The following is a 17,247-nucleotide window of genomic DNA, read 5'->3' as shown; positions in this document are numbered from 1 at the left end:
TGTTTAAAAATTTGTGCCCTTGAATTTGCGTAAGCACTTTTTTTTTTTAATTAGTCTAAAATTGTTGACATAAAGCTTCCAACTATTGTTGCATGTGAAATTTGTTTTGCAGTTGCTCTTCCCATAGATTCTTAATGCTTGAATTGCCTGAAAGTTCTGTTGTTTCTGCAAGATGCGTAATAGTTGTTTTTTAGAATTGGGGTTCTAATTAGTCAATTACTTTAGTTACGCTGAAGAACTCTCTAAAACATTTTTTGAGTGCTTTGGTTCCACCATTGATATCAATTTTTATGTTAGTGGCAGCTAGCAGCTATGTTTTCAGGGATTTAAGTCTTTTCTAGTGTCTTTCAGTTGTTTTTAGTACTTAGTGTTCACCTAGGTCTGACTTAAAGTTGATGTTGTGGTGTTGACTACATTCCGGTCACAATAGGAGGCTTATTTAAGTCCATACAAATCTGCTGGAGTTTTTCCGTCACGAAATGAGTTCACTACCAAAATGGTTAGTGATCTGTTATTCACTGTTTTAATCAGTTGATAATCCAAGTTCTTTTTAACTATCTTTCATAGAGTTCTCATGAGAAAGTATGAACGATAGCGATTGCCCCACGGCAGTGCAGTTTAGTGTAAAAAAGATGAATACTGGAGGGAGGGGATGCTCTATGTTCCAAAGGATCTTCGTGAGCAGGTATCTATCTCCGTGCTAAGAAACTACCGTGACAAGTTGAGGGTTGAGAGAGCTAATTTTCGCTGGTGGGAGACATTCTAAGGACTCCTAGCTCCAATAATTTAAGCCTAGAGCTAGACAGATCTGGGGCCAGGGGCATTGCACCTATGATGAGGCACTTGTAAGTAAATACTTATTTCTTCTTCAGCCCCTAGGGGTATGATTTATATCGCGTCTACCTTATATTACCTACTACAAAGCGCTCCCTTGTCCGATTTTTGGGGTAACGTTCTAATGCATACATATTCACACAGAAAATTATAATATTTAATAAAAAAATATATTATTGTCTATACAAGAAAACTATTGTATATTGAATCTAAAAAACTAATATAACAAAAGAAAGATACGTGATTTGTTTTAGATTCTGAGCAAAACAATAAATATAATAAAGCTTTTTTTTTTTAATTCAAATTTTTATTTGACATCTGTCATTACATTTTAAAACAGTAAGGATGATTTGATGATCAAATTTGAGGTAAATAGTTGGTATTTTTTACCAAATGTTATGTTTTTCTGTATGCTCGTCACTAGATTCAATTGGAATTGTAAATAACAATGCGAAATAATGTATGTTAAATAGTTTTAAATCTCATTAAAGGACTTAATTTCATTTAACAAAAAATTTAGCAAATTACTTTGTGCATCTGTAATCAATAAATTGTATGAAAAGTATTCCTGTTTTATTAAATTGTTTTAAATCAATTACTGTATAATATCTATAACGAGTTTTTTCAATATTAAAACACGTCAAAAATGCAAGGTGAAGTTTTATGGATGATAAATTGATTAGGATTAACGAAAGATTAAACATTTATACCTGATTCTATGAAATCGAGATTGACGAAACCATGAAATACATAAGGTAAGTACCTAGTAACAGTTTAGTAACAATAAAAAATAATCTAACTGTCAGTGTTTACTTAATTTGGACCACAATGACGTCCATTGACGCGAAGTTATAATTTGATAAATGAGTAAGGGAATCGACAATTTTTGGCAAATGTTCGCAAATGTTAGCAAAAAAACATTGTGATAAATAAAAACTGATTGAAATAATTGTACGAGTATACTATTTATTTTATGAAACTCGTTGTGATAGAATATTTGAGATTGAAAAAAAATAACACGAGAATACAGTTTTTGGAAACATTACATTTTAAGTGTTCCATTTTTTTTCTTCAAAAAATTAGAAAATTATATAAATAATTTGTCAATTGGGTATTAAACAAGTTAGATATGACTTTCCAAACATTTTAATACTACAATGGCATAAAATTTTTCAAAAACAAAATTGTATATACTTATTTGGAAGCAATACTAACATTTTATAATAGGTACCACCATTTTTTTAGTAGCTATCACTATGTTATCTAACATGTTATAACTTTTTATTTCTAAATTCTAGCCTTTATTTTAGATTCTGAATTGAGTGATAAATGTACAAGTTCTATAACGATGTGTGTTTTTATTTGTCTGTCATCATCTTTTGGGGCAGTAAAAATGTTCTAAGTTTAAAACTTTTATAATATTTTCTAGTAAAAGTTGGATATAGTTGGTACTTTAAAAGATTAAAAAAAAATATATATCACAGTATTTTGCAGAATAATCAGTTAAAACGAAAATACTATAAAATATATAAATGTAATCTAAAATATAAAATACATTGATGAATAAGTTAATTTAAACATTCACGTATTGATTTTAATAATAATATGTAATACAGTAGACGCCGCTTATAAGACTCCCGGATATAAGGTTCAGTCGCTTATTAGACTCAAAATCGTCTGGAACGGTCCGGACGTATCCAAATACATTAAAAAAAAATCGGTTATAAAACTCAACACTTCGGTTATAAGACTCAAATTTCGTAAAATAAATAGTAGAAAATAAACTTTTTTGGTTATAATTTAGAAATAAATTGGTATTAAAAAATTAAATAATATTCGTGTTGATTATTTCTAGTTTCTGTTGGTACCTTATAAGTTATAACGCATAATAATTTTTATCGCAGATAAAAGTTCACATTTATCGCAACGATTATCGTTATTGTAGTGTACTGATTATCTGGCGACTGCACAGTTATCGTAATTACGGGTACATAAATACACATACGTACACGTGTACATGTACAAATACAATGAACGATCAGTTGGTATTCGAATTTCAACGTGTGCTTTTCTTGTTGTTAACATGAGTGCTAATACGTGACGTGCTCTTAGTTTGAATGACAGACAAGACATTTTAAGAAAATATGATCAACTTCCAAAGATGGGACAACGTGATGCAGCAGTTAGGCTGAACATTTCACAATCGGTATTGGGTAGAATATTGAAGAATAGGGAAGACATTGAATATGAAGCATTACAAAATGAGTCGCAGAGTCGAAAAAGGAAAAGGTGTGGAAAGGATGATACTGTTGAACGTGCATTGAAAGAATAGTTCGTAAAAGTTAGAAATAAAGATGCTCGCGTGTCAGGTCCTTTGCTTCGCCAAAAAACTGATGAATTGGCAAAAAAAATGGGGAAGGTTGACTTCAAAGCGACAGAGGGGTGGTTCTATCGGTGGAAAAAAAGAGAAAACATTTGTTTCCAAAAAATGCACGGAGAACAAGGTGACGCAGATTTTACGGGTGCACATTTTTGGCTAGAAAATGAATGGCCTTCACTCATCTCCGAATTTTCACCCTCTGATGTGTTTAATGCTGATGAGACTGGCCTGTACTTTAGAGCACTACCTGAGCATACTTATATTCTTCAAAATGACAAAGCAAAGGGAACAAAATCTTGTAAAGAACGAATAACGATCTTGTGTTGTGCCAGTATGACGGGAGAAAAAAAGAAACTGCTTGTTGTCGGGAAGAGTAAGCAACCTCGTTGTTTCAAAGGAGTTAAAGTTTTACCTGTTGATTATACAGCGAATAAAAATGCATGGATGACTCAAGAAATTTTTAGTCAGTGGTTGATCAAATGGGATAATGAACTAGACAGAAAAATTGTACTTTTAATAGACAACTGTACAGCCCACAATGTAAGTTTAAACTTGAAAAATATAAAACTGGTTTTTTTACCGGCTAATACCACATCACTTATTCAGCCTTGTGATCAAGGAATTATTCGTACACTTAAAGCTTACTATAGATTAAAAATGAGAAAAAGGGTAATCACTCTCATTGATGAAATGTTTGAATGTGAGTCAACTTCGACTTTAAAGGCTAATGACCTTTCCAAGAAAATCAACATTCTCGAAGCCTTACACTTTGTTACACTTTGTGAAGCGTGGAATAATATTAGTGACGTGACTATTCGAAATTGTTTTCGTCACGGAGGTTTCGTCAAAACTGAGGAAGAGGAAGAAGAAGAAGATGACCATAGTAAAGACCTCGCTGACAAAACATATGAGGATTGGATGGATATAGATCGTGATCTCCAAACTTCTGAAGAGTATTCTGAGGACCAAATTTGTCAGTCTATAATAAATGAAATCACCAATAACAACGATGAGGAGAACGACGAAAGCAATGAAGAAGTCGACGTCGTAGTTAAACCACCATCAAATAAAGAGGTTCTGGAGGCTTTAGACGTGATAAGGAGAGCTGTCCATCACCGTGGTAATAATTTTAATACACAATACGAATACGAACAGTATATTTTCGGAATGTTAGAAGAAAATAAAAAACAAATTAAATAACAAATTTTTTTCAAAAATAATTTTTCAAAATAAATAATAAATGTATTTACCTATTATAATTTTAGTTTTTTTTTATCAGGATTATTAAATTTATTCAATAATAAAGTATGTAATATGTAATATATGTGTTAATGTATTAAAATCAAAGCAAAATATGTAGTAAAATAAAATTTATAAATACGTAATTAATTTTTTTTTTCCACTTCGCTTATAAGATTCATTCGGTTATAAGACTCACTTTGTGCTGGTCCCAAAGTGAGTCTTATAAGCGGCGTCTACTGTATGTAGTTATTAGAAACTAGAATATTTTAATTAAAATTTTACTGATTAAAAATACTATATACTACATTTATATTTTAGGTTACGTAAATACCTACATATTTTTTTCTATAAACTATATAATTAGCATTTTAATGCATTTTAAAGCATATTCTTTAAATTATTGTGTGAATGATTCAATAAATTTATTGCAATTAGCTGTAAAAGAAAAACAATTATAAAAGTTATAAGCATTTTCTAGTTTCAATACTGCAAGTTTTATTGTTAAGTTCCCATGGTTATAGTATAATTATGCGGTATAAGGACATTTATGGTAGATCGGAGGATAAACATTAGAAACTATAATATCTGTGTACACACTACAATAAATTAACTATTATACAATTGGTCATTCGTCAATCATATTAAACTAATTTTTAAATCCATCTATAAATTAATCATATGAGTATCATAAATAAATTCAATATTTATTTTTATTTTAATAAATAAATAAATACAATAGAACCTCGATTATTCGTGCCTCCGTTATACGGACTCTCTATTATCTGAACTACAATTATTAGCGTATTCGAACGTTTTGTTATCCGAATGTTAAAACTCGTTGAAGCACTCGTATCAATAATTTTGTAAAAAAATATAATTAACATAATATGTTCCCATGTATGTAATTATTTCTAATAATGTAATTTATGTAATAAAATATTAATAATTATAACAATAAATAAATAATATAAAATATTTGACTGTGTTTAAAAAAATTATTAATTAGGTTTTTTTTTTTTTAATTTACAACATCTGAACTTTTGTGTATCCGAACTAGGTGCGGTCCCAATTAGTTCAGATAATCGAGATTCTACTGTAAGTAAATTTAGTGACTGTCTTATGGAAGCGTATATTATAAGAATATTTACTAAAACATGAAAACAATTCTATATTTTATGGTCTTCACTTACTCATACAAATGTGTTCAATAATAAATAATATTTATTGAACGCCCTTAATAAAGAATAGTAATACAACTATGATAATACATATTTTTATTAGTATACACTACATAGAGTGGTCAACTATTTTGGTTTATTGTTATCACAAGTCAGTTGTAGTAGTATAGGAAAACATAGTTCAATATAATGTGTTATAGTGATGTGCGAATTCCCGTGAACATTCTATTCATCACAAATATTCCAACGAATTTAAAATTTTTAAATATTAATCATGTTTCAGTGTTATATTAAACTTATGGTAGTAAATAATCCAAAAATATTACAGAAGAATAAATTAAACTAAGTTTTACTCTTAAATTTTAATGGTCACTGTAAAGCTTGGATTTTAAATAATTTCTTTATTATTACCTTTAATTATTTGTACTTCCTATATTATGTTTAAGCTTAAATGCTATAGAATAAAATTAATATTTGTATCTATTTTACTACAACAAATAACAGCTCTTTACAGATTTTATTTCAGTTTAAATATTTGTTCTTTTAAAAAAAGTAATTAAGTTACTATAAGTTAACATTTTAAAGAAACTTCTTGAGAGGTTGGGAAATATTCTTTGTTCCAAGGAACGTTTCTAGGGAAATATTTCTAGTGGCACTTCACTAAATGTGTAAACAATGAAATATTTTGTACGATTGAAACTTGTAATATGTTTTTTAAACCTAAGTGAATGAATGTTAATAATTGTTTACATGCATATTTTATTGTCCTAATACAAGTACACGTGTTGGTTTTTTGATAAAATCTTTGTTGCCATTTGGGTATTGAACATAATGTACTTCTTCGATTTTATAACCTTAACTCTACCATTAATTAATCAACATAGTATAAACATATTAATTATTAAAGTAGTACAGAGTAAATGTTCGATACATTACTATTTGAAAACGAATAAATAAACTCATCAATCATAATTTTAATAAAGTACAAGAACGCTGAGAACACTTAACTTTAAGTAAATATCTTTTTGTATAGATATGTGTATTTAACAAGAATTCCTAAAATAAATGTATTAGTTATGAGTGTAAATATTATTATATACAACGATTAAACATAAAATAAAGCAATTCATTAAATTAATTAATGCTTTATTAATTTTTACTTGATTGTAAGGCATTTATAAGAAAATCTGTGAATGATGTACAAATATTAGACAAAAGAAATTTTTGTGGTATTAAAAGTTCCATTAAATTAAAATAAAATAATTGCTATTAAGAAGAATATGATAATATATGATAATATTGTGTAATTTTATTGTTATTATTATTAGGTATTCAGTAGTTTTAAGTAAAAGAATCGTTAACGTGAATCGTATTAAAACATGTTTCTTAAAACCAATACAAATTATTGCAATACGAGTATATATTCAGTAATGAAAATTCATAGTAATTTTTATAATTTATTGTTACAATATAAGTACAAATTTAATTAAATACCTATAATGTTAAAAAAAAAAAAAACTTTTTTATTTTAGAACGATTACTTTTAACCTGCATCATCGAATAGTTTGAATTATTTCACAAAAGTTATTTTTGTGTTATATAAGAATAATTCAGTCATTTTATGGAACAGAGCAAAAACTTTTTATTAGTTAATATGATATATTACAATAAATTCAAAGTTTGTGTTAATATACTATTTTATAAGCGAGAAGTATTTTAAGTTGTTCTATACTATACCTACAAAAGTGGTAAATCAGAGTGGCTACTATCCGTTGTATATAATCCTATTAGTATTTTGAAAACATTCTATTTTGTATTAATAGTGTCTATGTCATACGAATTATATGTAAATAACTCCTAAATTAATTTTACTAAAACATTTAATAATTTAAAAATATTTTAAAGAACATATTTTATAGATTTTGAGTTAGAGACGATTCAACAAAAAATGTGACCATAATTTGTTTCATAAAAAAATGTAAAATATAATATAGTATATTGTATTAAGAAACTACAGATACAGTTAAATCGGTCTGCCAAAAAATGTTTTTTAATGCTTTATCTATTGTTACTCAAGGTTGAACTATAATTTTAACTAACCGATTGTTTTTACTTCAAAATAGTACGCTTTTCTTGTATTATACCTGAAACTTTTTCATTTATGTATATTATTTTTATTGCATGCACACTTCTAATTATTTATATTCAAAATGTGACATTTTTTAGGTTTTTAATGGTGTGAAAACTGCATATCAACAAAAGTTGGTTAGATTAAAAACTAGATTAAATCACAAAGACACATTTTTCACTAAATTTGATGTTTTTCAGCTAGTGGTTCGTGGACCCTTAGGAAATTTTACAAATTAATTAAAATAAAATATTAAATAACATGTATAATTAACAACACAAAGGTATACAAATTTCGATTAGAGTTTCTTATCATGTATGATAATAACTAGATATATTTTATAATCATATTTTTTAAATTTGATTTTCGAAATACTTGTATCCCTAGTAACTAGTAAGCCACAACTACATAAGTTCATAGTACTTTTGGCTCAAAATCAAATAAACAAGATATTTGTCTTTGTATTTTTCAAAAAATTTTAACAGCTTTGATATAATTAAGAGATGTAAGTACTTTTAAATTAAAATGATTTATTTCTATGAATAGCACTTGCTCAAGTAGTTCAGAGAATTTTGAGGTTATAGAAATAAGTGAGGATATATGGGTATGAATATTAAGTACTGAATTTTTTTTTACTTTTTAATAGTTATTACTCAGTATAGGTCCCTTTATCTTGAAAAGAATTTAAGTTTTTGAAAATATTTTTCTATTAAAGGTGCATACACATTTAATATCATTTTACAGAGCATAATATTTTTTTGAGAATTTTAATTAATGAAAAAAATTAAATTTAAAACGAGTAATAGATAATTAGAAATAATAGCATTAAATTAGATTAAATAAGGAACCAAAATACACATTTAATATTATGTTACAGAGCAGAATATTTTTTTGAGAATTTTAATTAATGGAAAAAATCAAATTTAATACGAGTAATAGATAATTAGCTATAACCAATTAGCAATAATTGCATTGAGTTAGGTTAAATAAGGAACCAACATTTTAGATGACACTCAATTTTACTGATACAAACTTTAAATACTAACTCTTCATAAATAACATTAATACCAATAATCACAATCAACTTAAATTGAGATTTTTTTCACTTCTATATTATTTAATTATTCGTCCCTTTTAATTAGTTTCAACTATATTTCTTCTTCTAGTTCACTTTCAATTATTGAGTCTCAAATTTTGTCTACGAACCATATACTTTTAACCAACAAATATTATCGTAATTATTAATTTATTTTCCTAATACTTTTTTTAACGAGCAAGAAATATATGGAAAGAAAACTTTGTACTTTATAAAAATACAATAATATAAAATAATAAGTATAATTAGGAAGAACTTAAAATTAAATAACAATAAATTATAATGAAACCGAAACCTTTTAAAAGATATAGAACCAAAATCACGATCGGTGTTTTGAACTATAGAGTTTATGGTCCATGTAAGTTCTTTTAATTTTATTAAATTTCTTATGTAGCACTTATTAACTTTGTATAATCACCCAGATCGTAATAATTTCTTACGGTACATATTTTGTATTTACATTATATTTTTCAAAATAGTACCTATCTATACAAATATTGATGAGCATAAAGATTGTTTAATGTATTCCTATTACATTTGAATTATATCTACAATTTAATTGACATGGTAATCTATAAAGGTGGGTACATATATATATATATTTATATTTATATTTATAATCAAGACATTTTAAATTTTAATAGAGGTATATTATATTATAATTGTCACAATAGCAATTTCGTTAAAGTCCATACTTATCACAGTAGATTAACCTATTAGATTATACGCTCATTATCATATTTGTTATTTTATACATAGGTATAGTCTTCGAACACATTAAATTACTTCGAAGAAAGTAAAAGAATGTTTATTTTTTTTATGCTTCTTGGTATTGTAAGTAGAATTAAAAATCGACACATGATTCCATTAAAACGCATTATCGTAATTCTGTCGTATTCATCATGGAAACCTTAGGGATACTACTACTTACACAACAAATTTGACTAAAATAGTAACCACTTTAATAACTCGCCAAACAATCGTTCGTTGTGTAAGAACTTAATATGTTTAATATTAAAGGTAATATAATACATAATATATAATATATTATACAATAAGTATTAGGTAATATTTATGTCTATATTTAACTGTTTTTGCCTAAGATTCTATCGTAGCACAACTTTCAGAATATTGTTTTTTATTACTCGGTTGAATGTCTTACTGACTGCAAACATAAACGTAGCACTTAGGTTTTCGTCGATTTTTTTTCAATAATTATAATACCGCACTGTTTTAACCACCAAACGCATAAATTCGTTTTGAAATCAGTCGCCTTATTAGTGCTAAATATTACAATGTTCAACGTTTGTATTATTACACAAAGACTGCTGCAGCAGTGCGTAGTTGTCAACGGGCACGTGTATAAATATTTAATGGGGGTGGGCGAGTGTTAAGATTATACGTTTTCATATTTCCATAACAAGAAGTTGATTGACAGAAACCACTTTTTCTCTATAAAAACATACCTAATAATTTTACCAAACTTTCGCTGGATGAGAGGGTGGGAAAGATTTGAACCCCCAAATCCCCCTTCGTGTACGCGGCTGGCACCAGTGTGGCGTAGAGCGATATCACGTCCGGGGAAAAAAAAAAAAAAAAAAAAAAAAAAAATTGAAACCGCTTAAACACGTCGCATAATGTGCTTATCTTTACGACACATCGTTTTGTAAGCAAATATTTGATATACCTTCGCGTCCTAAGGAATGAGAAACAAACACACCGCACGCGTCTAGTAAATATACGAGTTTCGTTATTGGCCAACCAACGTAAACAATAATAATATATAACACTACATCGTCTGCGTGCACTGCTGTACGTCATACTCGACCACGACAGTTGAAATAATGACAGCGATACCCTATTATAATCGGGGTCGGATATTGTGGCATTAAATGTATACTCGTTGCACTCGTTAGCGCCGTGTAATAAATTATGATATAGCCCTTAAAAACATTAAAACAATGCGCGCCGTTTAACAAAACGGATAAATGTTTTTTCTTTTTTTTTTTTTTTTCCATAAAAATTATTTTAAATTTGACTTTTATTTTTCTGTTCACACAACTAGTGAGCGTTTTTGAACGCTCGCATGGTGATAAATAAATAAACTCGTATTGATTTGATGTCGGGCGCTATAACTGACATTCAGGCCATACAATTATTGTTACCGTGTAAGTAGAAGATACGTTAAAATAGTTACGGTAGGTATGTAAAGCGATAAAACATTAAACTTTGTCACCCGAAAAGAACAAAAAAATATCGGAAAAACACGTGTTTAATATGTGTGAATTCATTTCAAACACGCAAACCGAAACATTTGGTATATAATATTTTGAATATGGTTCTATGTAGCTGTATATACGTAAAATATATTGTATCGTACTTGAACGGTATATTATTACAATGTATTATTTCCATACTTAAATTATACTATAGTCTGCAGTTTAATACCCGCGTTCGCGTATAATTCGCATTTATTACACACACACACACACACACACACACACACACACACATATATATATACCGTAATAATTATCGTAATATCATATATTATTATAATACGTACACTTATGAAATATTTAAATAGTGCGTATCCGCGAGTAAGTTTCGAACGCGTTAATGCACGATGTCGAGACTAATAATATGTTTAATACGCGTACACGACACGGTCCATTAATAATAATGGTATCGATCGGGCGCATCGCCCGTCCGCGATGATATAATAATAATAATAATAATATAATGTGTCATCGGCGTATAGTGTACGATATAAAATATTATATAGCATGTACTATACATGACACGCAAATGGGTGTATACCGTATAGATGTAAGCTTTACACCTCGATCCAGATATCATATTTTAATTTACATTGAAATATTATTTACAATAATTATTTTTACTTTAATCGCACAGTTTTGTTGTACGATAATAACATGCGACCGGCACCGCGTTCGTGGGCGTTATGCGCCTCTACAACGCGGTGCTCTGCGTACAGTCAAATAATTAATAATATAATAATATAATGTACCAAAACAACAAGCATATAGGTGATGGCGATATTAATTCAACGTGCGCGTACGGATAACGTAATCCAGTAATTTACATTAGTCGCCTAATGCGAATATGTGGTTAAAATTTAATGTATATAATCGAATGCAGAAAAATATACTATAAACTACGGGGGTGAGTGTTAAGTATTGCTGCGGGGGTGCCGCCATCGAGAGACTTCTCCCCTCGCGGCATCTGATTTAATCCATAACTCCGTCACATTGCACTCATTGTAAATCGTCATATTTTAAATCAATAAAAATGACTAAGTTCAACGTCTCGATCGATCGAAAAGCACACAAACACTTCTACGTTCGATTTCGCAATCGTCGCGTATCATTGGTTCGTCTACATGCAGACAAAAATAAAATAAAAAAATAAATCCTTTTTAATTAGTAAGTAAAATTACATCCTTTCCAAAATCAATAGAAAGTTAATAAACAATGTGAATATCATGTGTGGTTGAGTTTAGTATTGAAAACGTCAGATATATTTCGCATTAAACAGGAAATACGTGGTAGACATTAAAAGCTCTGTTTGTAGACTACGATGTGTCTATATTGACGCTTAGTTGTGAAAATACAGGAAGGTTTCTATCTCTGCCATGCACTCACTCACTACTCTCTTCCCACAACTGCTGAACACGTTGTAAACGTAGGTGTTCGGAATACAAATGTTTACATCAAAATAAATAAAAGCTTTGGATAAGAACTTAGATGAAGGCTGTCGACAGTCGAAATATTATATTATTATCGTACACAGTTGTTCGGGAAGATTAGGAGTATAATATTGATTAGGCATAGTGTTCTCAAAAACATAATCGATACGAAAGAAAATGTACGTGTAGCGTAATAAATTAGTATTGGATATATCTTTTTTTTTTTTATGATTTGTGATTACGAATAATTAAACGAACTGTAATGGTAGTTTATGTGTACGAGACTAGTAGTTGCTATCTAAAATATTATCTAATAAAGCTTTTTACGCGCAAACCGTAAGTAACGTTTAAAAACAATAAATTATTGTGACTGTGTACTTACACAAGTGTCGGTAAAATATTGAAAGACGATAACTACCTCGCCGACGTTTTATGTATGTATATTTTCACGCGAATCCAAATGCGTTCATGATTAATAGCGAACGTATACGTCCTACAACAAACGTGGAACGAATAAATATTAATAAAAGTTAATAACTCATTGCCTGGCGAAATAATTCGTAACAATTAATAATTAATAATTAATATATGTATATCATTATGTTTTCAATTAACCAAATTATTTAGTATTTTATGCGTTTTATCGTCACGAATTTCAATGCACAGGACTCATAAATATCAACCAGCGAGAAAAATAAAATTACAATAATTTAACAACAATCTAAGAAAAAAAATCATAAACTAGTGGAAAATAATTTATTGTGGATTTTTGGGGTTTGTCCAATAAGATTCGTGCACTCAGTAGATTAAAATTCAACCGCAAACACAATAGTCTAATTTGAAGTTACATTGAATAGTAAAAACCTAATAACATCAAAAAATTTTAGTCTTTCTCATACAATATTATATTATTATTTCCACAAACACGGCGGATTTATAATGAACCTTCAATCTCTAAATTATATTTTTAATTTTAGTCGTGATTAAAATTTAATTATCAAAACTGCCGCTCAGTTCATTGTGTGTCATTGACCATAAAACATTGTGTTGAGTTAAAATATTTTTTCTTTTACTAAGTATTATATTAAATTTGAATCTTTTATTCATATTTTAAAAACATATATTTGCTAATAAGTAGTAATTGTACTCCAGTGCAATACGAAAACCTTTTCAGCGACTCTGAAACCTTTCTATGGTTTTTTTGGTATCTTTATTAATATGGTGACTAGCCGTCTAGACAGACTATTTAGTATTTCATATACCTTACATTTAATAAGCGTATATTCTTCATCGTTGATCATAACATAGAAAAAACTTAGTCTTTCAATTCTAAAATAAATTCACGCACGTTTAAAATTACTTATAAATAATATTTAAATAAAAAATGAATATAATTTATGATTAAAAAAAAATCTATCAGACTTTAAATAATGTCAAAAAAAGAATTACTCGCTTAAAATATGTAAAATAGTTCTAAATAAAAACCAGACGAGTTGTAAGTATTTTTAATTCTGATATCCACAATAGATTTTGGGCTTCAATGATAATATTAAATATATATTATTTGCGTGTTTATGCAAAAATGCAAAATACATAGAAATCTAAAAATATAATATGCCAATACATTGGATACCTACTACAAAAATAATAGCGTTATATTATTTTTACACAACACACAGGAATTTGTAAGCATTAAAAACGAAAAAAATCTATTTTGGATGATAGGTAAGTATAAACCGTCATGACACGGGCAATAACAACCAAATTATCTTAACATAGGTATACTGTTAAAACGTTTTTGTAAATTACGAAAATATATTTTAGGTTTTGTTACATCAGTATACAAAATTTAAATATGTTAAAGTTATATGTACCTCAACTTTGGGAAATAAACATATAAATAATAATGGTGTTTACTTAGTATGGGCAAGGCATATGCATGCAGTTTTCTACACGATTGGGCCGTTATTTGATTAGGCATTTTGTAGGTTTTAATTTTATCGTTTCTATTCAAAAGTTGTATTAAAACAAAATGTATAAGATAGTTTTATTTATATATGTGAGTGTGTGTATGTGTGAGTTTTGTTTAAATATTGTTTAAATATTTAATACCTATTTTGAAAAACCGTATTTCGATAGAATTAAGTTAGACTGTCAGAGCACTATATAAAAATTGAATTATGTAAATGATCTATGCGAACGGAATATTTCATACAATGAATATTATTCGATTGTAAAAAACTCTTGAAAACTTAACAGACGTGTAACGCAAGGTATAATACATTATTGATAAACGTATTCACATTCAACGTCAGACCATGAAAATAAAAAAAAAATAATAATTATGATAACAACTAGTTAATTGCAGAGTATGGTTCGCGTGTAAATTATTTACAAGTATTTTTGAAACAAAACAGTCTTAATTATATTTATTTTGAACAATATGGAACTTTTTGTTCATAGCGCGTAATATAATTTATATAACTCTTAAAATTATGATATTTATAATTTTATTTTTAATACCTACGCGTATTGTTGGTTTTGTCCTAATATTCTTAACTGTAATTTTTCACTGTCCAAACAAAAGTTTTTTGGTCTGAAATGACTTTATTACAGTGTTTTAATTTTATGTTTAAACATTTTAAATCGATATACATTTATTTAATATATTTTTTAAGTATCATGCATAGCATGAATATATGTGGTATGTATTTCATAAATAAATATAAAAATAAACATTACATTTTGAAAGTTAAGTCTTATAAACATGTTATTGACTTAAATTTGTGCACTTATACGTAGACTTCACATTTTGAGCGAGTATTTTCATAATAGAATAAATTTTTACGTGACACTTTAACAAAAATCAAATTTATTATCCACATGCAGTTACTTAAATATCATAAATATTAAACTAAATAATTATGAACTGCAATGCGCACACTTTACACATCTTCTGAATACTTGATAATATTGATAGCTCATAAATAAATAATAATTAAAAATGTTTTTTAATCAGAATAAAATTGTATAATTTAAATTACCTATACGTTGTGGTGTATTTAATCGATTTCAAATTTAGTACAATAAATTTTATTTATAATAAAATCTTTGCATAGCGATTATTAAATAATAAATTATGTGTCGTAATGATAAAATTAATCGTTTTTTTTTTTAAACGAGTGTATCAGTAATATATTGTATCTAAAATAAAATATTAATAAATATGATGAAAAATATGTGAATAACATAAAATACAACTCCAATGCCGTTTAAAGCGTAGGAAAATTACTTTTTTATGTTTTACATCCCGCAGACAATAAATAATAAAGGTACTATTACCTGATCGGATGGTGGAAAAGTTACTGTCCAAACAGGATTATTGTATATGTACGTATTGATATGTCTTGTCTAGTATATAAAATACTAGCTGATAGACGAGTTACTCATGTACAGTTCTATGAAACAGTCTTGTTAATCTATTGACACCAAGCGCGAAAGAAATCGTCTTTCATGGATTACCATCATGTTTGATTCGTAAAACTTGACATTTTTAAAAAGTATTATTCTTACAGTAGGCAAAATTTCTTAGCTGTACTACAGAAATATTGTGTGAAATTTCCCCCACTGTTTATTAGGATCTAATATATATGCAACTATAGGAATATAACATTACGAAAGTTTATTGGGCAACTTTACAACCACATAAATTATTATTAAATGCATTGTAATTTTTACATTTGTTGTGTACATGTAAAATGTACTACACATCGTATATTACTGTCGTACGTAGACTCTTAGGTAGATATTATATTCAGTTTTCATTGTTGCATAAAAGTAGGTAGATCTAAAGTTTGATTTTGGAAAATATTAATATTATATAACAGTAAAGGTACAATCAGTAATCCACTACATGTACACGAAACTTAAGTATAATCGGATTATTAATATAATTACCTACTACCAACTGAATTTATTAAAAAACTAATTATATAGTTAGTCCTATTTAGTATTAAGTATTTTTAATTTACCAAAAAATGTCATAATATTTTATTAAAATATTAGTCGTTGTCATTAATCACTAATTTAACGTTTAACATTACTTTACAAAAGAGTTAATATTAACAACTTTTCAATAAAATTGCTAAACATACAAGTCGGTACTATCGATTTTTAAGTAAATAGTAAATATACATTACAATACTAACCACAGTAGCTATGCTACTCTACGTACCTATATGATTATATCATTAAATGAGGAAGTATTTTACTAAATCGAAATGAATAAAATGCATTATATTTCATCAACGCATTTTAGATTTCGACGGAAGCGATGAATGTATGATTTTACAACGATAAATTATGGGGGTAGGTAGTTTGCGATAGTAAATTTTATCTAGTTGTTACTTTAGGAGAACAACATTTAGAAATTCAAGATATTTTCAAAATAATTAAAAAAAAAAAGAAGAAAATCGAGAAAAATTAAGAGTTTTCACGCAAAATCAGTTTTTAACAAAAATCAATTCAATATCTGTATTTACCAAAAATAAAATAGATTATTACAATAATATTTTAAATATAGAAAAAAATATATAGCTAGTAATATTATGGGCTTGATAGACCAACTTCGCCTAGAATCGTATTTTTGTATGTAATTATTTTAATCATTAAATTGAGATT

The 17,247-nt window shown here is 27.6% G+C and overlaps 1 protein-coding gene across 1 annotated transcript; it reads left to right on the top strand.

The window, feature by feature from the left end:
• Positions 1–3,244: 3,244 nt before the first annotated feature.
• Positions 3,245–8,001, top strand: LOC112602822 (tigger transposable element-derived protein 6-like). Its single transcript, XM_025351145.1, has 3 exons — positions 3,245–4,334; positions 5,514–5,551; positions 7,861–8,001. Exons 1-3 carry the CDS (start codon positions 3,245–3,247, stop codon positions 7,999–8,001), a joined length of 1,269 nt encoding a protein of 422 aa, XP_025206930.1.
• The last annotated feature ends 9,246 nt before the right edge of the window (positions 8,002–17,247 follow it).

The sequence above is a fragment of the Melanaphis sacchari genome, unplaced genomic scaffold, assembly GCF_002803265.2.
Source record: "Melanaphis sacchari strain LSU unplaced genomic scaffold, SCAv2.0 Contig91_pilon_pilon, whole genome shotgun sequence".
NCBI classification, from domain to species: domain Eukaryota; kingdom Metazoa; phylum Arthropoda; class Insecta; order Hemiptera; family Aphididae; genus Melanaphis; species Melanaphis sacchari.
Note: the sequence above shows the minus strand (reverse complement) of the source record. Positions and strands in the feature narration are given on the sequence as shown.

Bases quoted from the DNA above. Each gene is read 5' to 3' on its own strand.
- LOC112602822 (XM_025351145.1), top strand. From the start codon at position 3,245: ATGGGGAAGGTTGACTTCAAAGCGACAGAGGGGTGGTTCTATCGGTGG. The intron at 4,335-5,513 runs GTAATAATTTTA...TATCCGAACTAG, and splicing joins GAGAGCTGTCCATCACCGTG to GTGCGGTCCCAATTAGTTCA. The intron at 5,552-7,860 runs GTAAGTAAATTT...GACATTTTTTAG, and splicing joins CAGATAATCGAGATTCTACT to GTTTTTAATGGTGTGAAAAC.